This window comes from Acomys russatus, chromosome 2 (assembly GCF_903995435.1).
Source record: "Acomys russatus chromosome 2, mAcoRus1.1, whole genome shotgun sequence".
Classification (NCBI taxonomy): Eukaryota; Metazoa; Chordata; class Mammalia; order Rodentia; family Muridae; genus Acomys; species Acomys russatus.
The window spans coordinates 73,483,550-73,509,312 of NC_067138.1; the positions used below are offsets into that span (position 1 = coordinate 73,483,550).

At 43.1% G+C, this 25,763-nt stretch overlaps 2 protein-coding genes across 5 annotated transcripts in view; one reads left to right on the forward strand and one right to left on the reverse strand.

Annotated features, from left to right (window-relative positions):
• The window catches only part of Astn2 (astrotactin 2), a 985,961-nt gene that overhangs the window by 234,933 nt on the left and 725,265 nt on the right, over positions 1–25,763 (reverse strand). The window lies entirely within an intron of this gene.
• Positions 13–11,567, forward strand: Trim32 (tripartite motif containing 32). 2 transcript variants are annotated; one of them, XM_051163191.1, is made up of 2 exons: positions 13–148; positions 8,371–11,567. In XM_051163191.1, exon 2 carries the CDS (start codon positions 8,448–8,450, stop codon positions 10,416–10,418), a length of 1,971 nt encoding a protein of 656 aa, XP_051019148.1. In that variant the 5' UTR covers positions 13–148; positions 8,371–8,447; the 3' UTR covers positions 10,419–11,567. The 2 variants fall into 2 exon arrangements, with proteins under 2 accessions (XP_051019148.1, XP_051019157.1); XM_051163200.1 differs by having other exon boundaries at positions 62–148; positions 8,374–11,567.

Sequence of the window (25,763 nt, forward strand, 5' to 3'; positions counted from 1 at the left end):
CATGCTTCGGGGAGGCGGGGCACGGTGACAGACAGGCATGTCTGCGAATTGGCGACCGCCATGGAGAGTAAGCACTGGCGCATGTGCAGAAGGCAGCGGGCGGGTGGGCTGGCAGCGGTGGACTCGCGTCGGAGCCACGGGCGGTCAGGTAGGGGGCGGGAAGGAGGGTCTGCGACCAGGGACTGTGGTGGGTCTCGGGGCTCCAAGATTGACTGGCAGGATTTGGGGACTGGATCGGAGTGGTAGGACCGGGTTGGGGGAGGGGCGGGCTCGGTAGCGATCCGGCGGGGCTGAGATGCAGCTGGGGGAGGGGAGCAAAGGGGCTGAGGAGATTTGCAGTTGCAGCATCTCAGAAGGTATGAGGTAATGTGGAGGCCGTGCGGAGAGACAGGGCAATCTGAAGTCCCTGGTGAGATCTGCGTACAAAACATCAGAAATAGAAATTTGGAGGCCTGGATGAGATAGGTTGGGGGTTGGCTGGCAGAATCTCGGGGGCTTTGAGGAGATCGGTGTAATGGAAGCAAGATCTGAGATCAAAACAGTCCGGGTCTTGGAGGATCCTAATAGCTGAAGAGAAAGGGAATTCTGTAGTGGAATCTGGGAGAGATTAAGGGGCAAATTCCCTGGGGAGTCCGTACCCAGCTAGCAAATCGCAGCAAAGGTTTGAAGGCAACACGTGAGGCAGGATGGGGGTGGGGGGGCCTAGAGGTGGCATAGTGCAAGATGGGGAATGCAGATCAGGGCTGAGATTGAAGAAAGGCAGAAATCTGAGGTACAGGATTGGAGTTTGGAGCTGGCATACAGGGGTGACAGGTGTGGAAATTTGAAAATGGGTTAAAAGACATATTAGAGGGATGTGGGGTACGTAAGAGCAATTGGTGAGTTGCAAGGTTGCAACATACAGTTTAGAAGGTTGAATTCCAGATTTGGGATTCAGGGGTGAGAATGACGTTTGTAGAGGATTGAATGGTGGGGTGTGAATATTGCAGCTAGATTGTAGAATTCAAGACCAGATGAAATTGTGAGTTGGTTCTTAGACTATTAAAGGAGGTTTTTCTGTTTGTTTGTTTTTTGGTCTCTGCATAATTAAGCCCAGAGGGTGTTCTGGAGACCCAGGGCCTGAAAGTAACTCGTGAATAAAATATGTATGAATGAATGGAATGTAGGAGAATGCAGAGACTTGGGAATAAACTCACCAGTCTTCAGAGGTCCTGAAGGTGAATTTGACATTCCCTGAAGGGCAGAGTCTTCCTCACTTACTACCTAAAGGCCCTTTTATCCTGAGGCAGACATGGTATTCTCCATAAATCCACTATGACCCACTCAACCTCCCCACCACAGCCAACATTACAGGCCTTGGGGAAGAAAAGAGGGAGGAGGGGGAATGAAGCAGTAAGCTACCCATCCCTTCCCCTGGACCCCCAAGCTGTGAGAAATGTATAAGCCACAGTTATCTTTTTACATTACCTGTCTTTAACTTACAGAAGGTCTGTTATAGGACAAAGAGGCAGTTAGTCTGTGAATGAAGTGTTAGGACTGGGAGAAAAACATAGCAAGGTCGGGGGAGCAAGGGAGACCCTCACTTATCCTGAGTGAGTATTTAGCCTGTGCTGTTATCTAAAGTCATGGTTCTCAGCCAGGGGTGATTTTCTTCTACTAGGAAACATTGACGCTGTCTGGATGGAGACATTGTCAGTTGTCACAGTTGAGGGGGTGTGGGGCTGTTGACTTCTAGTGAGCAACCCCCACAATAAAATATTATCTAGCCCCAAATGCCATTCATGCCATAACAGAGGGACCTGGCTTCAGAGTCAGGTATCCTGGGTTCAAATCCTGACCTTTTCTCTTCCTGCTTTGTAATCTTTAAAGAGTCACTTGACCTCTCTCATTGCACTAGCTTTTCAGGGACCTACACCATGGGATGGTTGTGAGGACTGAGTAAAATAAATAAGGGTGCTTGCTGTCTGGTACCCAGTAAGTGCTCAGAATTTACTGTCAAAAAAGTCTATCTGTACCTTTTTCTCATAACAGCCCTTCTAAATGCGCTATCCCATGTCCAGTGTTACATGTGAAACTAAGTCTTAGGAAGTCATTTGTCGAAGGCCACATGACTGTTCTCTGTTTCCATGCTTCTTTGCTGCAGTCGGCTTGGTCTTCACTCTTCAGCTTTACCTAATGAAAGGGAGGATTGCCTGGTATCCTAAAGCGGGGAGACTCTTCTTGATCGAGAGAAACCCTGGACTTTGTTCTTGGTTTGCTCTTAGGCCAGAACCAGTGGGGAGATAATGGGAGGAGCTTGAGGTTAGACAAGCTGAGATTAGGAGGACACTGGCATGAAAGACCGCCTCATCAGGGCCTCGGGTTGAAGGGCAGTTCTCCATTGAAGGAGAGTACTGCTCTGAATGGCCTCTTTTCTGTATCTCTCTCTGGAACAGAGGAGTAGTTTTGCCTTTATCAACTCCAAACCACTCCACACAACATAAAAGAAGGCAGTTTTAGGAACAAAACTGTACTGGTGCTGAGGGCAGAAGACTTAACTAGGATATCAACACACATCACTTAGGAAAATCCCTGATGGGGATTGAGTTAGCCTTGGAGTCAACTGGTTGGTGCTCAAGCACTTGTTAGCCTCTGTCTAAAAACATGATCCGCTACATTGAGTGCTGATTAATGTACATCCTCCCACTCAAGCCCGCTAGTTACCTTGCTCACAGTCTAAATGTTATTCCTTACTCCGTAAGTCAGAAACGTCATAGGTAAATTAAGTGACATATCTTAGGCTACAGAAGAAATGGTTAACCGGGCTTGTAAATCCAAAGTCACAAGTTTGCAAGGCTCCTAAAGTGCATCCTCCTGTGTAAATGCAGATAATGTTATCGTTGGGAAACGCCTTCCATTGTGCCTTTCTGATAGAACAGTCTGCTTTAAAAGTCATTCCTGGATGAATTTACCAACCTCTTAGCCAGCTCTTGCCTGGAGGTAACAGTAGTCCCATCTTCTATGAAAGTATAACATGTTTCGAGTGAGTAGCTTTGTGTCCCAGTCCACATGTGGGCATCTGAGGCACTACTCTACCACATACCACTGGGAGAACCCGGACAGGTTACTTTTCCTGAGTGTTAGTTAGGATGTGGAATAACACTTCCTCCACAGTGAAGAGAATACATGTGACGTGTGCAGAAAGTGCCTGACTTTCTTTACTCTTTGTTTGCTAAAAGGTGGCAGCTAAAAGACACGATTTTATCTCTCTGCAGGCATTAAAAGTATCCTCAGTGTTAAGTTCACAGGCTTGGCTCCCCTGCCAGAGCTAGGTGAATAGCAGGTGGCAAGCTCATATGCTGGGAAGGAGTTTTGTTAGTGAGTGGCCTCTGTGGCACTGAGACAGTTTCACACTTGGTTAGAATTGGGTTAAAGTGCATAAGGAGTAAATGCAGCTTGAATGCTGGCATGGAAGGAAGTGATAGGTCTCCAAAACAAAAACAAACCACGTGAGTATAGTAATTGTAGAATGGTCCTTTATGGCTAGTTTTTAGATAATGTTTTTCACATCTGTTTCTGAAAATGATGTCTCCAGTCCCACCCATAGGGCTAGACTAGTAGTAATTGCTTAGTAAGTATCTGCTTGGTTATTTGCTTTTGGTTCTCCAGTTTTATTCATGGCATAAATCCCCAATGAACAAAGAGAGGTGTGGGAAGTGAAGATATCTAAAGGATAGTATTAGGTAGAGAGACTCAAACACAGACTAAGGAGTTCATACCTTGCCTCTGCTCTTAAGCTGTCCTTCTGAGATCAAGTAACAGTTTCTAAGAAGACCCTGAGTTTAGGTTATCATATGTTTGATGCCTTAGGTTTAGTCTGCCTTATAACCAGTGCCTGTTCATATGTACCCCAGGCTGGGTAGTGGCTGTCACAGGCAGTAGTGATTGCTGTTCCTGCTCCTACTAATCATAATAAAAGCTATTCTACACAGTCAATTTCGTCCCTAGCTTGGTCCTGTCCTAAGTTTCATTTAATGTTTACCCTGTGAGAAGGCATCACCTTAAAAGGCCCTTTCATAGATAGGCTGAGAGGTTGGGTAACTGGTCCAAATCATCTCTGTAAGCTGGAATCCAAAGCTTGAATGCCCAAGTCCTGCATGCACTTTCTTAATCTGTGTGGCACTGTTCACTCCCAGCCTGTGGGCCTTTGCCTTCGTTCTGCCCTATGGTGTGTGAGCGGTTCATTTCCCTCTCTTGGTCTCAGTTTCCTCATTTGTATTACTCTGAGATCACCGCTCCCTCTAGCTTTCCTTGTTTACTCTTTGCTAGCAGGAGCTCTAGGAGTTTATGTTTTGATCAGAATTGGTAGCTTCATTTCCTCATTTATTCCTAGTCTGGGTAACTACATTCTCAATCAAATCTCTCTAAAGTTGACTAGTCCTATAATTAATCTTTTTATGCCTTTACAGTCTATGAAAAGGTCAATTCTTCATTCCCTTCAGAACTTAGATTGTGAACTGAATTATTTGCTAATGCAAGTACTGGTTATGATTCTTAATGCGTTTGATTGCTAACAGAAATATGGTAAATAGTTATTGCTACCAACTATTAAAAAGTTATTGCTTGTCTACCACTTGTCAGCATAAGTATCTATATGCATTATTCCTAGTCCTCCTGGATAAATATGTGTGTGTGTATACGTGTATATTATATTCATTCTAAGAAAATAGGCAGAGGGGTTAAAGAATTTGTCAGGCCTAGAATGACTGAATAACTTGCCACTCATGGAGAAGTTAAGTAATTTGCCAGACCTAGAGGAATTAGGTAACTTGCCATTTGCCCCACATTCTATAAGTGAAGGCACAAAAATTCTGTCTTGTTCTGACTTCAGGGTTTATATTACCTGTTTACTCTTTGCCCTTTCTACTGCTTAGCTACCTGTTTCACAGACTGGTAAAACTCGGTGGTCTCAAGAGGGGATAAGACTGTCTCAGATCTGTGAGAACATATACAGCCTTAAGAGATACAGTATCTGGAGTCAAAGTTGTGCGGATGTCAGGATGGGCTGTCAGTCACGTCAAGGGGGTGAGCAAATAAGGTAAATTGGGGTTACATGAAGTGAAAGAGCAAGACATGGGGATACAGAGTGAAAAATGAATGGGAGATGTGTCCAAAAGATTGTGGAGGCAGCAAAGACTGTAAATAGCATGTTGACTTTTCATTCTAGTTGGTTATGATTTTTATAGGTGCAAGAGGTGGGGAGCACACCTGAAGGCTTGGCAGAAGAGGCAGCTCCTTCACTGGATTAGTCTTTTCAGGAAAGCTGAAGTTCAATTGAGATTCTGTGTGATTCATTCTTAGTATTAATAGTAGTGGTCAGGCCATTCCCTTCTGGAGTTGAGGCTGGGTCTACCTGGCTTTTGGTTCTGTTGGAATCTAAGTGAAAGCTGTGTTCTGGGATGGTAGGAATAGTAGTAAGTAGTTCAAGCATTTTTTGGAGTCTACGCTTCTCCATATGAAGAATCTTCAGGGCATGGAGTTTTGATACCTTTTTGGCTAATGTGAAGAAGCTGTAGACTAGAGTAGTTTGTGGTTGGATGAGGGCAAAATCAATTCATTTCACAAAGCTGATAGTTTACATGGCCAGGAAGCTTGTGAATTGAAAGAGATAGTATAATATTTCAGAAATTTGGGGAAAGAGTTTGCTGGTATTTTTATAAATTGGCAGGCATGTGTAACAAGCTGGTCTGCAGTGCCAGCTCCAGGAAGAACAGATGTCCCTGTACAATGTAAGGTAACATGCTCGGGATCCAAACACCAAATGTTGCCTTCAGACTGTTGTCAGAGATGACAGGACATCAACTGTTCAAAAAGCTCTTGGTTAAGATTGAGAGGCTTGCACGGATCCCAAGTCTGGGATTCTATTGGTGTTTCTGCGGTGCTGCCCCAGGCCCATGGTATTTGCGAATTCAGCATTCACAGTTTGTAATATGCACAGGAGACCATTTAAGGTCCGTGCTACCTAGTAATTTGTTGTTTTGTTAAAGTGTGGATTTGAGTTGTAATGGGTTGCAAAGCAAGAGTGTCAGACTGGGTCACCCAGCTGATAAATCGATTTGACCCACTGTGTTGGCTGAATCTCAGCCAGATGATTGCTCCTTTTTCTGGGAGAAGAGGATGTTTTAAAGGTAGTGTATCCTAGAGCACAGTTGAGAGCACTTGTTAATAATATCAAATGATACCTTTGATTTTTTTAAACCTTAAAAAATGTTGGGTTAAGAATGAGTAAAGTTACCATGTTTGAACTCTGAGACCTTGAGCTAGTTTTTCTAAATCTCAGTGTTCATACCAGTAAAGTGGTACCCAAAAAAAAAGAAAATCTTACCCATTTCCACAATGAGGATTAGGTGAGAATAAGCATGCACAGTTCTCTGTAGCACATAGTTGGCACTAGATAATGGAGCAGTTTCCTAGATGTAGAATAGAGAGACTCTCGAGAGGTAAACTTGACGTTAGATTAGTGCTTCATCTGCTGAGGAATATTTACTTTAATGTGCGTATTTCCATTAACTGCTCCTCCCCATATGACTGGAGAAAGTTGATGATGATGTGGACAGCCCTTTCCTCCTCCAGCTGTTTGTCCTTCAAACCAAGCTAACCTCCATAATACACATATGCCTTGCACGTAAGAACGACTTAGTTATCCATGTGCCTAATTTTGCTGAATGTTTTCATGCTAATTTTAGGTTAACAGTGGCATAAGAAAAGAGTATGCGGAAGAGCAGGGGTGTTCGTAATATGTCTTAGGTGACATGGGTGGCAGTCTAAGCCAGCCAGAAGTGCTTCTTACGGAGAACCAATGCTTTTTAACTCACCTGGGCTTGAGTGTTTGGCCGTCTTAACTCTTTGCCACTCTCCCACCATAGGCCTCTTGGTTTCCAGTTCTTACTGGTCACACCTCTGCAGTATTGCTTAACTGTGTTTCTTTTGCATTTCCACCTGTCCCCTAGTTCAGACACCTCTTGTAGGCCTTTGGTTATAGTTTCTGAACTGGTTGCTCTGACTTCCCCCTCCCCCCCCTCCCCGACTCCCAGACACAGAATGCTTTCCTTCCTTAAACATATCAGTTCCTTTCTGCAAAGCACTTATCCCAGCACACCCTTCACACCGAATTCCCTGTTTTACTCTCACATGAAAGTCGTTTTATATCCTGAATATCTCCAGTCATCCTCAAATGCCTCTCCATGCATTTTCACAGTCCCCCCTATATTCTCCCACAGTCTTACCTTAAGGCTAAGAGAGAACGAAAGTTCACCTAGGACCTTCTCAGTGCAGAGGTAAATATCAGTGTCCCTCACAGTGATATGTTGTTTCATCTGATCCTTATGTGAACCCGGTAAAGGACGTGCTGTTTTCTATTTTACAGATGCAGACTATTAAATATGGAGCGATAGAATGTTCTCTGTCCTCCTCCCAATATACAAAACTTAGCGTTTCCCATCTGCTTTCTCAGCCTGGTTAAGGCTATGACCTCTGCCTGGTGCTTTGTTCTCCCATCTCAATTTTGTGTTCTTCTAGGCCCAGTTTTCCTTGAAGTGAAAATGAGTTTACTTCAGTATCTCTCAGACTGAGTCTACCTGCATCGCTTACTTACATAACTTGTCTTTTTAAAGTAGGACAGACTGTATATGCTGAAACTCAGTGTCTTTCTTGCACACTCTGTGATGCCTAGACTACTTTGGGTGGCTAGGTAGGAAGACAGACAAATGAAACACTTAGCCATATCTAATGTTTGGTAGATTACTTAAAGGCAGTCATCAGAATTTTCTATTTCTCAGAATGAAACATCAGAGTCTATAAACTATATGCTTGGACACCAAACTCACATAGTATTCTTCGCTTAAAACACCTGCGTGCGTCATTGCCTCACTGCTTTCAAGGCTTATCTTACACATAGCACCACTTAGAAGCAACCTTCCTGAGTGTCAGGCTCCATCTCTCTACCCACTGTATTTCATAATGTGGACCTTAGTGTGACTTTCTTTGCTGGGCAGGGTTATTCTGTGCTTTTCTGCTTATATATTTTAACCTTTCCAGTAACTATATAAGACAGATACTATCATTTCTGTTTAATAGACGAGAGGAAATTTTGAGTGTGTGTGCGTGTGTGTGTGTGTGTGTGTGTGTATGTGAGAGAGAGAGAGAGAGAGAGAGAGAGAGAGAGAGAGAGAGTGTGTCACTATTACCTGAGACATAATGACTGCAATAAAATGTTTGTTAAGTAAGAAAATGATTAAATGGATGACTATAGCTATTTTCTAAGTGTATTTAGACTGGATTAATTTATATAGGCTGTGGAAATGATTAATCATGGTTTGCTTTTCTCTTTAGCAGGAAATCGACACTGGGGCATGACTATTAAGCTGCAGCTCTAGGCTGTGATAGAAGGAACCCTTGCAGGAAGCACAATGGCCGCCGCCACCGCAGCAGCTTCTCACCTGAACCTGGATGCCCTCCGGGAAGTACTAGAATGCCCCATCTGCATGGAATCCTTCACTGAAGAGCAGCTGCGGCCCAAGCTGCTGCACTGTGGCCATACCATCTGCCGCCAGTGTCTGGAGAAGCTCCTGGCCAGTAGCATCAATGGTGTCCGCTGTCCGTTTTGCAGCAAGATTACACGCATCACCAGCCTGACCCAGCTGACGGACAACCTGACCGTGCTAAAGATCATCGACACCGCTGGCCTCAGTGAAGCCGTAGGGCTGCTCATGTGCCGAGCCTGCGGCCGCCGGCTACCTCGACAGTTCTGCCGAAGCTGCGGTTTGGTGCTGTGCGAACCATGCCGGGAGGCAGATCACCAACCTCCCGGCCACTGCACCCTCCCTGTCAAGGAGGCAGCTGAAGAACGGAGGAGGGACTTCGGAGAGAAGCTGACTCGCCTAAGGGAGCTTATGGGAGAGCTGCAGAGGCGGAAGGTAGCTTTGGAGGGTGTCTCCAGGGACCTTCAGGCAAGGTATAAGGCTGTTCTCCAAGAGTATGGCCAGGAGGAGCGCAGGGTCCAGGAAGAGCTAGCCCGCTCTCGGAAGTTCTTCACAGGCTCTTTGGCTGAGGTTGAGAAGTGCAACAGTCAGGTGGTAGAGGACCAGAGCTACCTCCTCAACATCGCAGAGGTGCAGGCCGTGTCTCGCTGCGACTACTTTCTAGCCAAGATCAAGCAGGCTGATGTAGCACTCCTGGAGGAGACAGCCGATGAGGAGGAGCCAGAGCTCACTGCCAGCCTACCCCGGGAGCTTACCCTGCAAGATGTGGAGCTCCTTAAAGTAGGCCATGTTGGTCCTCTCCAAATAGGCCAGGCTGTTAAGAAGCCCCGGACAGTTAACATTGAAGATTCCTGGGCAATGGAAGAGGCTGCCGCCTCAGCCGCTTCGGCCTCTGTTACCTTCAGAGAGATGGACATGAGCCCCGATGACATGGTGGCCAGCCCTAGGGCTTCACCTGCGAAACAGCGGAGTTCTGAGGCAGCCTCCAGTATCCAGCAGTGTCTCTTTCTCAAGAAGATGGGAGCAAAAGGCAGCACTCCAGGCATGTTCAATCTTCCAGTCAGTCTCTACGTGACCAGTCAGAGTGAGGTCCTGGTTGCTGACCGGGGCAACTATCGTATACAAGTGTTCAACCGCAAAGGCTTCCTGAAGGAGATCCGCCGCAGCCCCAGTGGCATTGACAGCTTTGTGCTAAGCTTCCTCGGAGCTGATTTACCCAATCTCACTCCTCTTTCGGTGGCCATGAACTGCCATGGGCTGATTGGTGTGACTGACAGCTATGACAACTCCCTTAAAGTCTATACCTTGGATGGCCACTGTGTGGCCTGTCACAGGAGCCAGCTGAGCAAACCATGGGGCATCACAGCCCTACCCTCTGGCCAGTTTGTGGTTACTGACGTGGAAGGCGGCAAGCTTTGGTGTTTCACTGTGGACCGAGGAGCAGGAGTAGTGAAATACAGCTGCCTCTGCAGTGCTGTGAGGCCCAAATTTGTCACCTGTGATGCTGAAGGCACGGTCTACTTCACCCAAGGCTTGGGTCTCAATGTGGAAAACCGGCAGAATGAACACCACCTGGAGGGTGGCTTCTCCATCGGCTCTGTGGGCCCCGACGGGCAGCTGGGCAGGCAGATCAGCCACTTCTTCTCTGAGAATGAGGATTTCCGCTGCATCGCTGGCATGTGTGTGGATGCCCGGGGAGACCTCATTGTGGCTGATAGTAGCCGCAAGGAAATTCTCCACTTTCCCAAGGGTGGTGGCTATAGCGTCCTTATTCGAGAGGGCCTCACCTGTCCAGTGGGCATAGCCCTCACACCGAAGGGGCAGCTGCTGGTCTTGGACTGTTGGGATCACTGTGTCAAGATCTACAGCTACCATCTGAGAAGATATTCCACCCCTTAAAAGACGAGACATACCAGTTTCTCCTTTCCCTCAACCAAGTTTCCTCCCCTTTCCTCCCTTGGTTGTTGATGGTACAGTAGAGTAGATGTGGCCTATGTCCTGACTTTAGTAAGGTTGCTCTAGAATTGTAGACGTTCTAGTTTTCAGTGCTTTTTATTTGTTATTCCCTTCTTCCCAATTCCCTTTCCCCTCTTTCCCAAATTTAGAGCTTTAATAGGTACCTTATCTCAAGTAGGATAGATAATGCCCGTAGCAGAAGTTGCTTAGAAGTTAGGCACTTCCAAGGCTTCAGTAGAGAGAGCCACTTTAGGTCTTTGCCCTTGTGTTTGAAACTTGTATTGGTATTGAATAGTCATTGACCTTTCTCCTTTGGACTCTGAGGTCCCTGATCTACTTACTGTTTCCTTCCTGTTATAATGTGCTTCCTCCGTGATACTTAAACTCTGGCTGCATTCTGTGTGCATGCTCCAGTGAGATGTGCTCCTGTTATATTGTATGTCTGTAGCATGGTGTCTCTTTTGATCACCTTTACCAGTGTGAGAGGCTATCATTAAGTGCCACCAAAGGTGACACCTAGTCCCTTTGGGAAGCAGGACCTCTTGGCTGGATGGTTTCTGCCACCATGGAATGTCTTCTCATTGCAGATGTGCCAGAGGATGATTTGACCTTAGTTGATAGTGTTGAAAATTTCACTCTAGAAATTGCTTGCCTTTTAAAGGAGTTCGTAGTTTAGAATTATGCCATAGCCAAGGCTGATGGGAACATATAAGCAGATGCTAATGTATTTAGCAAACTTGGGATCTTTTCTAGGCCTCAAAACATTTCATACTCTTTCCACTGACCTGTGCTGAGAGTTTATTGGAAGAATTGTATAATGTGAGCTAGCATTCACCAACAATGTGGCAAGGTGGACACATCCATTTTCATTACTAAAAAACAAACTATCGGGTAGCTAACTCTGTATTTTCTTCAAGTGAGTGCATACTATTTGACTTTGAGATTTATTTCTGTTCTATCAAGCATTAAACTAATTGATAACTTTCTTTGTCACTGCTATTCATATTTTCACTAAATACAGGATTTCTGAAGGGAGAGGTTAATAGCTTCTACTATGCCATTTTGCCTATCTGTACTGTGGGTATTTTGTTTTATTTTTTTGTTTTTGTTTATTGATAGCATAGAGTTTCTACTTAGTTCAAAATGCCATTATGTAAAGATAAACAGATCCTCACTCCCACGTGCATTTGAGCAGAATAAGCCTAGTATCACCAGCATCATGTTCAAAAGTGAACCTCCACCATGTGCTTACTGTACAAACTGTAGTATATAAAGGAAGGTAGTTAGGCATGTGTGTTTCAGACTAGAAGTGAGAGTGTTTCATGAGATTGTGCAGGGCCTTCACGTCTGCCAAGAAACATATCTTGATCTTAGGTAAAGTAGTGATTGCAAGCCAAAGGGCTAAACTTTTGCTTCCCGCAAAACAAGATTGCTAAACTAAGTGACCCCAAATTGTTTACTGCTGGCCGTGTCGTTACAGCTGTCAAAGGATGGGTGAAGACATAGTGTGATGGTGAGCTGGGTTTCTTGCTTTCAGTTAGAGAAAGCTCCATTTTTTGATTATGAAATTGCATCTGGTATTTCAGGTTTATAGAAGTGAGAAGGAACTGATCCAATTAAAAGTGCATCACATGGCTCAGGAACATAAAGCCATTCAACCTGTGGTGGCTCCCAGCAACAGATCTGCCTTTGATCTGTCTTTGCTGTGGGTGGGGAACCTGTGTTGGCAGTAACAGTGATTGAAACCTTGGTAAATACTAGCCATCGAGCCATTTCCGTGGGTGGTGAAGAGAGGCTGGTGCTGCGGGCTATTGTGGTCCAATCTACCTTCAAATGTCTTTTTTTTTTTTTTTTTTCCCTCCCTTCATGCTTTTCAGTTTTATATTTGGCAACTGGAGGCTTTCTTAGCTGTTTCCTCCCCCAGCTGCACATATACTAATAACTATCTTCCTGTTCCTTTCTACAGGCTAGTTAGTATTCCGTGTTTTGTATAAATTCCCATTTCACTGTTATTTGTCCATGTGTCCAAGCTTTGCTGAGGCCAGCATATAGCACTGTGCCTCATTGACAATATGCTCTCGCCTCATGATTCCATTTTTCTACTTGGTTTTTGAAGCTTCCTAGTATAGCTCCCCTACATTGGGTAAAAAGAGGTTCCCAGTCAAGCCCTTTCAAAGATTTCTAAGAAAAGCAAGTCACAATTGATTGCTTGGTCTGAAACTTGGTCCCATGTCCTTGGCACATGCAGGAAAAGAGATTAACTTTGTTTTTATTAAGTATCTACTATGGGTTAGGTACTCTGCCACATGTTTAAAAGAAAAGTGAGACTATTCATGTGCTAACTTTTTTGTAATTATTTCAGCATCTTTGATTGTCTGGAGTGTTCGAACACTCCCCTGTGCTGTTACTCTGTCCTTCTCTGCAGGCTATATACAGGCTGAATGACAACGAGAGTATAGATTACTCTTCTGAATATTGAAGACCACTCCACTTTTAGTCACAGTGAATTTGGCTTGAGTTTTGCAGAGTTTTCTGCGGTAAGGCAAGTGATTCTGAAGTGGTCATAGGGTTTGTCTAGTCCGAATTGATCACCTCTTACGAGAACTACTACCCAGCCCCATAGGAGGGGTTGGAAGATAGGTCTAATGTGAGACTTGAGTCTTCCTCTACATCCAGGCAGGAGATTGGTCTACAAATGAGGCTGTACAGCCCTACAAGAGATTGTACAGATCACAGTCAGTGAAACAACAGGTGCATGGATGAATTTTACAAGCAGGACAGCGGTAAATAGAAAGCAATTGAGCAGAATATACACTCAGACTGCAGACTACCACTCTATCTTGTCAATATTAGTGCTGATGGAACCGCATGTAAATGCACGCTTGTTGTGGCAGTCTTGGAAGTGTTTTCAAGTGGGAAGGTCACTGGATTAATTAGGCCTGGGTCTGACTGGTGGCTTCCTCTCATGTGAGTAACTGCAGGTAATCTCAGAACATCAGTTTCTATATACAAGGGTATTGGGAGAAATGGAAATTCCTTTTTAGCTATATCATCTTAGTGTCTCCCTAACATAAATTGTGGTTGACTTCTTCCCCAATGGCTTTGCATATTATTTGCTATAATTTTATTGTGTGTTCATGGAAAGTAAAAGGCATTAAGGGGTTGGGGGGCGGGGAGCCTGCACTTTAGAATGTGCCTCACCCCAGTCCAATTGTCCTTGTTCTCCAGCTATTGTTACTTTGTCTCACTTATTAGCCAGTTGTAACTGGCTATAGTTTCTTTATCTAATAAAAGGAAGTGACAGTTTACTTCTTAAAGGGTGAAGGTTATGAGAATTAAAAGATAATAATGCCACGGTATATGTAAAAGTACCCAATTAAGAAAACGACTTTTATTGTAGAGGGCAAAGACTTCCCTTTTGTGGGAAGCTGATGCACATTTTTTTGTGTGTGTAAATGCAGGCAAGAAATTCCAGGCATATGTTGATGAAGCAGTAAATGGTTTGCTCAACCTGGCCTGGCTTACTTAAAAGGCCTGCTTAGATCAAGAGTGGGATTGCTGCAACAGCAAAGGTAGAAGAACTCAGCCACAGTACTCTATCCCACTAGGCAAGTTGCATAGATCCTAGTCTCCAATAAAACAAATAAGATAACATCCTGACTCTGAGAGTTAGATGGATTTAGGGAATCAGGATTTTAAAATATTATATATAATTGTATATCTATATTCATAGGTATGTGAGTGCACAGAGGAAAAATTTTAACTTACAATATGCATGTTTGCAGCTAGCATAATAAGTTTTTCTTCAGCCCAGTATTCATTGAATCATATAAAAGCCACAAATCCCATTCTGAGAAGTGTTAAGACATAACTTGGAGTTTAAAAGCAGCAGGTGCTAAGCTTGGTCCTTTTTCCCTGCTTAGTGGCTCTGTGACCAGTCATGAGCCTGGCAGTCACAGTTCCTTCCTCTGTACTATAATGGCTCTGGTTCCCACTTTCATGGACAATTGTGAAGAAATGGTAGGTGTAAAGTAGCAGACTACAAGGCACTTCTGAAATCATGTGACCTGGATAATGTGCCTGAAAGCAACTCTTCTTTGTGTCACAAGGATGATAGGAATTGGTGAGGAAACAGTCTCTACCCTAACACCAAAGGAAAATTATTAGCAACTCATAGAAATCCTGACCGAAAAGACATGAACAGTTTGTATATGTCAAACACATGGGCTTTTGTTTTCTTTACTATTGAAATCAGAAGTTCCCTGTAGTGATTTACTGTTTACTTGGTTATAACTATGACAACATTGCATATTTTCAAAAATAATAGGGCCTGAGATCCTATTTATTCATTCACCTGCTCATTAAACACACGAGACAGCTACTGTATTATCAGCAGTAGTTGTATGAGTAATGAGTACAAAGAGAGATCAATCCTGAGCCTCACTGTCAGATGGCTTGCAGTCTGCCTGCCAGAATAAAATAGTGTAAACCACACAAATACACCGAAGGATAAGATAGATGGGATGAGACAAAGAATGCTAAGTCTTGCAGCAAAAATGCTGGCTGAAGCACTCTCATTGCTAAAATGCCATCAGTGTAAGGGGGGAGATCAAACAGTGTACATCCTTAAAGGGAAAAATGGGAGTGCACCAACAAATTAAAACCAACAAATTGAGATCTTTGAGGAACCCATATGAGGCTGCAGTTGTGATCAGAATCTTGGAGTCCCCACGGTGGAGGGCAAAAATATAATTAGTTCAAATCTCTGATTTGGTATTGTTCCCTAGATGATGATGATGACGACGACGACGATGATGATGATGATTTTGCTTCTAAAAGCATGAAATAATGTGAAACCACTTTTCAAAAGCATAAACCAAACTCTTAACTTTGTGGTAGAGTTTCACTCTTTATTATTAGTATTAGTATTAGTGTTAGTGTTAGTATTAGTATTATTTTGACTTTTGCTGGAAGTTTTTACAAGTCACCATTGCTGCTTTTGCCCCATAACTAGACAAGTTGGTAAGAAAGCTCAAGTGCTTGCACCTTTGGCTCCTATCTATGTTTAAAGTTAACAGGGTATGCCTGAGTGCAAGAAGATCCCTTCTCCTCCCCACCTCCAAGCTACTAAAACCAAGTTGGTCTGATTTGCCTGCTCAAGCTATTCTTGGACCTCCTCAGGAGTACAGCGTTCCTTTCAGAAAGCCTCTGGGGATAATAAACACGTTCCTGTCTATTCACGTGAGAGTAGTGCTGTTGATTACAACACTGGGAATCAGTTTGTGGCGAAAAGGTTCTACTTTGTGGGGATGACTACAGCAGTTGACACAGCCTGCTGGGGGCCTATGCACTCACCACAATTAGGGGGTGCTTGGTTTTGGTTTAGCTGGCTAACTGGTTCTGGAAGAACTATCATGCTTTTGTTACCTGACTAGGTTTGTAGTTTTGATGGGCACTTAGGAGCAAAGCACTAACTCTGTTCATAATCTGAGCTGTAACTGACACTGAGACTCAGAAGAATCACTCTTAACCTGTCTGTACCTTTGGTCAGTTGTCCCTACCAAGCATTAACCCCATCCTGTACAGCACTCCCAGGAAATGATATAGCCTGTGCCGGGGCCTGTAGGTCACTCATGTAGAGGAAAGCTATATAGACTATGGTAGCCTGTATTCCTGAAAGCAGATGAGTGGGTAGAATGTCTGTCAAAATAGGTCTGAGCCTCAGAGTTAGAGCTGAAGTTTGAACCCCATATATCAGACCTAATTAAAGAAGATATTCCTCAATGCATCCATAGCATCCATGCAGTCCTGTTCCTGCTGGAAACAGGTCTGGGACTACAGGAGGAAATGCAAGCAGGTGAACTAGGACTCCCCACCCAGTTATACCTAATAACTGCCCAAACACTTTAATACTTTTATAACTGCCCAAACACTTTAATACTGGAGGACAGACAACAGCAATGAAACAAACAGGTTCACAAGTTGGCCCAGTTGGAACTTCACATTTTACTAAAATGGTTTATGTAGCCACACCTAAACAAGATTAAAAGATTGTTAATTGGCTTCTCTATCTCTACAACCTGCCTTGTACATTAACCTTTTGTTTTGTTTTGTTTTTTCAGACAGGATTTCTCTGTGTACCCCTGGCTGTCCTGGACTCTTTTTGTAGACCAGGCTGGCCTCGAACTGAGATCCACTGGCCTGCCTCTGTACTACTGAAATAAAGGCGTGTGCCACCACTGCCCAGCATGAATTAACTTTTAATATTTGCTGAAATTGGCAAAACCCTGTCCTTAATACTGGGGTTCAAATTATAGATGTATCTGAGAATTCCTCCGTATTTAAACAGGGTGCCCTACAATGTGAGGGCAGCTACTGAGAACATTTCAGGTCATGTAATGAAGACAACTAGGTATGTCTCGTTTTCGTCGATACAAATACTGCCTTGGCTAAATTCCCCATCACCCAGAGCACCCATTACCCTGACTGTCCCATAGTGGGCATGGACATGGTGACCTAATGAGTAATAAAGTTGAATTAAGTCTTGGATGCTAAGCAGTTGCCTTGCCAAAATGGGACCACATGGACTTCCCCATCCCTCTGTTAAGTAAAGTGGGTAATATGGCCCAGTTTAAATGAAAGGAAGGCCTTTGAGGTTTGAAACCCATATACCAGACCTACTTAGAGGAGAGTTGTTATCCCCCAGCTTCACCCCCTAATGGCTCAATTTAGACTGTTCTTAAACCTGCACATAACAAGTGCCTCATCATGGATTGCCATAACCCTAATGCTTAGGGTATACCTATTAAGGCCTCTGTGCTAACTATTGTCAATATTACTAGTTCTGTCTGACCAACAACTGGTAAGTACTTTGCAGTTGTAGATCTGAAAGGGTGTTTAGCTTTCTGTGCCTGTTTTAACAGGCGGAACCAGTTTGCCTTTGCCTTCAATGGACACAATATTCTTGCTAGGATGCCTGCTGGGAAGGTACCTCAATGGCTGTGCCCTCAGCCAGTCTTTGTATACAGATCTTAACCACAATCCTCTTTCTTCGAGGGGGAATGTTGAAGATAGCACACTGATCACAGCACTCTCCACAAGATGAGGGCATGCAAATGAATATTTCCCAAAAAAGTTCATCAAGGGAGATGGACCATTGAATCACACATGGTAAAACTCCTTGCCACACTGGTCAACTTCCTGAAAATTCTAACTTCTGAAAACAGTATATTTCTCTCTTCAAGTTTTACCTAAGTCATTTATCTAATGACTCACAAATGGGCCGACCTTTCCTGGGCGTCTCCACAACAAAAGACTGTAGAATTGTAATATCTCACACATCAGTGCTTTGCAATCTCACGCCTCCTGAAGTCTATGAGACAGATTAGCTAGCTAAGTTATCTCTTTACATCTAATGCTGCCTTAGCTCCATGCTACCTGCTATTACAATACAGTTACTGGTACATACTGGACTATTCTAGAGGTGGCCTGGATGTTGTGGGATCTGAGTCTAAGACTTTCTACATTTAGCTGCCTGATAAGCTTTTGGTCATGGAAAGAGCATCCTGAAAGCTTAGTGAAGGATCTTTGCTATATCACGGAGCCATATGGCATAGTCCATCTGTTGTAGAGGGTTCCTCTAGTCCTTCTCTGTGGTACATTCGTGCTGGTGAAAGCTGCTTCATTCCCCGATCCTTGGATAACCAGACTATTCCTCAGGGTTAGCTGAATTAACAACGAAGTGTGTTTATATAATTCAAAAATGGTGTACCACCATGATACATAGGGAAGTTTGTTGGAAAGCTGGCAGTTTGTAGGCTTGAGCTCGGATGTCCCTGACAAAAAGGACAGGACCCCATAGTAGGTACAAGCATGTGGTGGTTTACGCACTGGATCCCCATGCTCACATTTGCCTAGGACTACTATACTTTTGGACCACTGCCAGTGATCAGCTCATCTGTCCCTATCAGTAGCAGCAAAAGCAGCTACCCAAGATTGCCTCTTTGGTAAAACAACCTGAATTGCTTTCCATAATATACATCCACATTAACTACACACATAACTAAATCTATGTAATGGCATTGCTCACTGTCCAGCATTCTAGACATGACTATTACTGAGCATGTACTTGTTTCCCCTCTCAAATTCATGCCACATAGCTCATAGACACACATAACTGTTATTTAAGCAGGTTCAAATTCCACTTAACAAAACAGTTCCTGTTTTAGCCATCAAATGTCAGAAGTGGCTTACAGTAAAGATGCTGAATCCACCTTTAATATTAATTGCACAAAGCTTCCAAGCCCTATGTCCCTCTCCTCGTCAGACTCATCTGGGCAAACTGGTAAGAAAATGTTGGTGAGCCGGGTGTGGTGGTGCACACCTGTAATCCCAGCACTCAGTGAGGCAAAGGCAGGCAGATCTCCATGAGTTCGAGGCTAACCTGGTCTACAAAGCTAGTCTAGGACAGCCAAGGCTACACAGAGAAACTCTCGAAAGAGAGAGCAAGCATAGGTGTTTCTATGTTGGCTGCCAGCACAGAGTTTAAATTTGTAATTCCCATAAAAGCTATGGTGCCAATTGCAGCCCCACTACACTCCACATCACCATCACTGTACAAAAGCAGGCTAATAGACCAAAGACACCGATGAACGTGCCACACTGGATGAGGCTTCAACCCTACACAAGGAATTACAGGCATCTGAGGAAAGCTGGGAGCAGGATCCATACATGCTTGCAATGACACTTGATGAGAAAGATGTCATGAACAGGAAGAGCAGAGAGGGGTGTGGAGGAGGACGTGGAGAGGGGAAGAGAGGGGTGCTGTAATTAAATACAATCATGAAAGGATACAGTCAAGCTAGTCTCCTTTCCTGGCCTGTGAAGCTATTAGGAGCCCCCTCTGGTCTTCCTCAAAAGCTTCGTTATATAAGCAATACATCATTTCATATCCTGTATATATATATATATATATATATATATATATATATATATTCTTTTTTTTTTTTTACCACCAGCATCAATATTATTTGGTGTAGGGGTGCACCCCCCTGCTTCAGAGGGACAACAAAGCTTTAGAGTTGAATATTGAAAATGACTTCATAATATGATATATGAGAATGTGGTAAGTTTAATTTCAGAGCAGCCACATGTGGAATGGCATTCAATATTGAAACTTAAAAACACGAAACCTATAAATCTCTTAAGCCTTGGGATGTGAAAGTGGTTTGACACACTTAATGATTCTGTAAAGACATCAGGAATAAAGTTAAACGGCATGGCTCAGGGGATACAGATGTGTGGCATACACATCTCATCTCAGCTGATCCAAGACTTAGAAGCTGGATCTAGGAGAATAAACTTGAGCTAATTGATACATTGGAAGAAAGGTCACAGAATGAGGAATGGATGTACCAGGGTGAGTCAGAGACAGTAATTGTTAATGAAATGAAGGGGAAAAAAAAAAATCAAGCAAAACCCTTCCATTCTACTGAAATGACAACAGCCCCAGATACACTTTTTTTTCTCTCCAATGAATTCCAGCCATTTAGTATGTAAGGGGACTATTCTCAAATATCTTATAATGCTTTGCACAAATAAAACTGAGTCCAAACTGAACAGCATAGGCAGCCTGTTTGAATGCAATAAAGACTATATAAATTAAATGTCAGAAACAATACAGAATCTGGTGGGGGAGTAGTTCTCCAAAGAAACAAATTGCAAAGAGGAGCTTAACTTTTATTCTGGGAGATATTACCTTCAGTGATTTCAGCATCTGTTGCAACTGGGTCTCAAATCTGTGTTTTTCAGGTCTTAACCATTTTCTCACTGAACTGGTGTATATCCAATTGCCTTTTTGCGTTGCCAGTTTTATAGCCTTAGGAGCCCAGACTCAGCATGCTCAAAGCTGCCTCCAGCTCGGCCACATGCGATGCCCATCCCTCCTCACTCCAGCTAAGGAGCACTAGCGGCATTGAGACTGCTGAGCCTGAAGACTTGGAACCTTCTCTTCTCACTACATCACCTCTTACCTTCCACTTCCCACTATTCAGCCAAAGCCCTCATTTGCTGAAGCTTGCGTCACGTTTGAGTCCTTCCCTGCATCAAGTGTCCAGTAGGAATACAGGCTGTCTTTAGAATTGGGAAGTATTGAAACCTTTAGTATATGAAGTTAGGAGGAATATCCTTGGGGTATTGGAAGAATGCCCACAGAAGGCAGTTTTTCATAGGTTCCTTTTTTTTCTGGAGATGACTTTTGTTTTCAAAAATCCTTTCTATGGCCTCATCTGGTCCTCTCATTTCTCGTTCAAGATGTAACTTCCTGCCCCGATGTAAGCACCTACCACTGCTATTCACACCTCTCCAAACACCAGATTACTGACTATTTGACTGAAATGTCAAAGGTGTGAGTTAAATAAACATATTCTTATGTAGCTTAAGTCACGTATTTTTATGATTATGCAAATTTAAGTCATCATTATACATTGCACTAGCAACTGAATGGTTTTCACGTACATTTGTCCTTTTCTTTATCCTCAGGACTAGTGAACATTGCCCTGCTCTTGTTTTCGTCCTTGGAACATTACTGTAGCTTCCACGATTAGATTTTATTCATTCTCTCTGACTATTTTCACTTTGGAGAATTGTCTCAACTATGAAATAACTGGAAGTCACCTTCCTTTCTGGATTCACCCATTCTAAGTCTTCATGCAAAGTCACACAGGAAGAGAAGAATGCCCAAGAATGCATTTTCAATGGTGTTGTCTAGAAGCTGTGTCACTAAAGCTTTTGGAAGCCAAAGAGAGAGCAATGAGATACATGGTCTCTGAATTTCTTCTCTACCTAGAAAGGAAAGGGAGTTATCCACCACCTGAGTCTGAATCCCCTTCCTAATCCCTTTGAGTAAATTAGCTGTTCTTACCTTCTATAATGACAGCTGTATTATATCAAGCATCTTTCCTTTTTTAAACATTAATTATCTTTATGCACCAGACCTTAGGGACCTCTTCAGCCATGATCTCCCAAAGAGAGAGGTTTCCATATACCTGGGTATCCATGGAGAGGGAGGGAATCAGGATTTTGAGAACGAGGACTCTGAGAAGGAAAGCTTGAAGCCAAGGTTGGCTTTTCAGGTGATAATAAGTTCAATGCCAACTCAGTGGGTTGATGGTCATGGCAGTCTCTACGATCTGGCTTAGACTCTGCCCTGTGTCCCAGAGCTATGGTGATACTAGATCCAGCTAGACAGAATCATGTGGGTTGAAATCACATAGATCCAATTGCTTCTTCACTCTCCTTGTCTAAGCACTTTGGTTTATTGCAGAGAGAACCACATCTCAGAAAGAACACTTTCTGAAGCTCTCTGTATCACTAAATGATACCAGAGTGTAAATGATGAGGGTATCAAAGCTAGAAAACACAGAGAAAGGAAGAGAAGCTCCCATTTGCCATCTCTGTGGCTTTTCATAATTTATTTTATTCTTATGGCCCCTATATCTTAGTTTCCTAATCCTAAATATATCAACTTCAGAGAGTGTTGTAAAACTTAAACTAGATGTAAAAGATCAGCACACCTCCTGGATAATGACTTCCAGTACATGGCACCTGTTGTGATAGGAATGTCATGGGTCACTTAGATTTTGGAATCAGATGGTCTTGGAATGCAATTCTGCTTCTGCCTCTTTTCATCCATGTGACAATGAGCAGATTCTAGATTTCTTGCACATGTGTGTACACACACACACACACACACACACACACACACACACACACACACCTACCTCTATATTCTTGAACAACATAAGCCAAGTGTTCTGCTGTGCAAGCATCCCACTTTGACTCCAGGCTAGCCTATCTGACAGCACGGTTTTCTTCTCTTCCCATCACCAGGTTCATGCAGAGCTCAGTTTCAAAGGCTCTCAGATTAACTAAGAACTATCCATAGTTTAAGAAGTACTAGCCGGGTGGTGGTGGCGCACGCCTTTAATCCCAGCGCTCAGGGAGGCAGAGGCAGGTGGATCATTGTGAGTTCGAGGCCAGCCTGGTCTACAAAGTTAATCCAGGACAGCCAAGGCTAACACAGAGATACCTTGTCTCGAAAAAAAAAAAAAAAAAAAGTACTGTGAGAAGAAGGTACATCTTTCTCTACTATAGTCAGGAATAGAAAGAGCTACATCTTCATGGTTTTTACTTTGGAAAACTTATGAATGATCATTGCTGGATTAATTATATCTCAATAATAAGTGAAAATAATAATGGCTAGCATTCCCTGGAATTTATTACATGCCAAGTACAATGATAGTCACTTTATAAACATTGTTTCATTTAATCCTCATTCTCATAACAATAATGCAACACAAGTGTTACTGGGCTCACTTTAAAGATTACAGAATTCAAGGCTCTGTACCAAAATGCCTTGATCCAAGTTACATAGCTGACAATGGGAAAGATGTCTCGTGTGTGTGTGTATGTGTGTGTGTGTGTGTGTGTGTGTGTGTGTGTGTGTGTGTGTGTGTGTGTGTGTGTTAATGGAAGGGTACCAATGATTATCTCATGCTGAGTTTCTACTATGGACCAATTGTCACTGCAGGATCTCATGCCATCTTTGTACCTTCCATGTGTCCTTGGTGTACCTTTCACAGCTCTTCCTTGGTGCTTTGCTAATTGGTCTGTTGTTTTTATTTTATTTGCTTCATCTGGTGATCTGTGACATTTCTCTGTTGTGAAGGAAAGTATGGAAGCTTCACTGAGTACTAAGTAACTTTAGGCATAGCAACACCCAAAGTTCCATTAAAGAAGCACTCCTTGCCTTTACCCAAGGAGACCCAGAGACTATTCATCTCAACTATTTCAGGATGTATAAACACTACAGTGTGGTGTCAGACCCTTCTTCACATTCAACCTTGTTTAGAATCTCCTTCCTATACAGTTTCTTCATGGCAAGTGCCCACTTACCCAGCCCAACCCTGGAGTTCTTTCTTCTAGACAGCCAAAGAAACCCCCAATCGTCTTTGGAGAGCCAGGAGTCCATCTCTTAGCCTTGTACCTCTGCTCTCCAGCTGTGCATACCTCCTCTCTCATAGCATTTATTAAAGGACACTGAGGAGGGATATAATAGGAGGGCTTAGAGGGACGAAAGTAAAGGCAGAAAATGTGAAATTATAATCTCAAAAAAATTTAAAGTAAAAATAAAAAACACTGGTACACTCTGTATGTTACCTTTCCTTCTTTGACTGTGAGACTCTTGAGAGAAACAGCTGTGTCCTACCTACCTTGTTATTCTTAGCTGTCACACAGAGCATAATGTATATTAGGAAGTCAAAGCACTACAACAGAATGCTGGGGAAGCAAGGGAGAATAAAGAAAAACTATTACCAGACGAAGAGAGAAAAATGAAAGGGCTTTTGTGACAACTCTGAGAACTGTATGCAGGGCTCCTCCCCAGGTCAACGTTGGCCGGAGGAAGACAGATATTTCAGTGAGTATAGCATTTATCCAGACCATTTGTTCTCACTGAGAAAGGGAAGAATAATGAACAGAATCTCCATAATTGTATCCAAGGAAACTTCATATTCCTGGTTAAAAAATGGAACAAAACTGCAGACAGAGAGATGCCCCATCTAACAACTCTATCTCCCTTTTGTCTTTATGCCTGGGACTGGGTCTATAACAGAATCAATGTGGTTTGATTCCAGTTAAATAGACTCAAGATAACTAGCTTATAATGGTGTTGATTTCTTATTGTTTTTACCAAAGATAGTTCTCATATATATGCATATATGTGTGTGTATATACATGGTTTTAGCAATCAGGAATCTGAATTTGTTCTACATTTTTACAACAGTTTGGACAAAACTAGCTCTTTGTTTTTCCTTTTGTGGGCTGCAGGTACTAATGCTGCATAAATTGTCCTCACCCTTCTCATATGAAGAACAGGAGTGGCTAACATATACAAAAAAAAAAAAAAAAAAAAAAAAAAAAATCACACTGAGTCATTATTTCCTAGTCTCAGCCCCTCGCAGACATTGCTAAGAGATCTCTGTATTCTTTACCACTAAGATGGGCCCTAGCCCAGAATCTCTTTCAACACAGCACTCTAAGCGTTCATTACCATCCGATTGCAATGGTCCTAAGAGAAATGTAAGCCTGGCTAGATGATTTCTAATGTCTCGTCCCACTAACCTTTTAAGGATTTTTTCACTGTGCTTTATAGTACTGCCCCTAAACTAAGATCTGGAATTAAATTGTACCAAGGGGAACTGATGAGTAAAGAGTATTTCTACATGGGCCGAAGCTGAGAGCTAAGCTCTGAGTCTTAGCATTCGTCCCTTCTTTCAGCTGACATAAGAGAAATGTAACAAGTGAGCAAATGGTTCTCTCGGGTTTGATGCCAACATCTAAGGAGCTCTCCAAGGCTGCTGTGATTGGCTGAGCACTGAGTTTGTTTTTAGAGCTGCCTGGGTTCAAATCTTTGTTCTGCCAAGCTCCGTGTTGTGAACAATTGACAAGTCACATCGCCCTCCTCAGCCTTGGTTTCCTGAAGGGTGAAGTGCCGATAGCAATGTCTACCTCACAGACATGTTGCAAAGAATGAATTGGATGAAGTAATATACGTGAAAGTGCCTTGTCAGTTGCAACTGTGCTGAGTGCACGGAAAGGGTTATTATTCTTGGTATACACCCACAGGAAAAAAAAGACTAGTGTGTTCCCTTCCAGATGGACTCAATCTAAAATGGGGAACAAATGCTTTTTTTTTTTTTTTTTGTAATTTTATCTTGTAGAAACAGCAATCTCATGGGCCTATTTGTGTTTAATGAGCCACATCCTGTATCGTCTTTGTGCATGGGTCTGAGAAGAAATAAGTCGGCTCTCTCCTCTGGTGTGCTTCAAAGTAGGTGTCCAACTTATAACTAACCTCCTGCACTCTCTCCTGCTCTCTCTAGGAAATAACACGGCCTCATTGCTAGACTGACTCTGCAACCATCTGTACACAAGCCAGGATTCAAGGCAAAGGGCTAGCTCTCAAACCTGTGTCTATGGTGAGCATTTTAACCCATGTTACAGTTTAGGAAAATGAGGTAGGCCCTCATTTCATGCAACTTGGTCATGAAAGAGCCGGGTTTATCTGAGTCCAAAGTCAGTGTCCTCAGATTTTCCACAGTGTGCTTTTATAGAGCAGTAGCCTTCATTCTTCTAGAAGCAGGGACTTGTTGGGACCACAAAAGGGCTGTGTACACTTTCTTCACCAATAAAATACAAATACAGAGAACACTTAGACTAAGATACTAA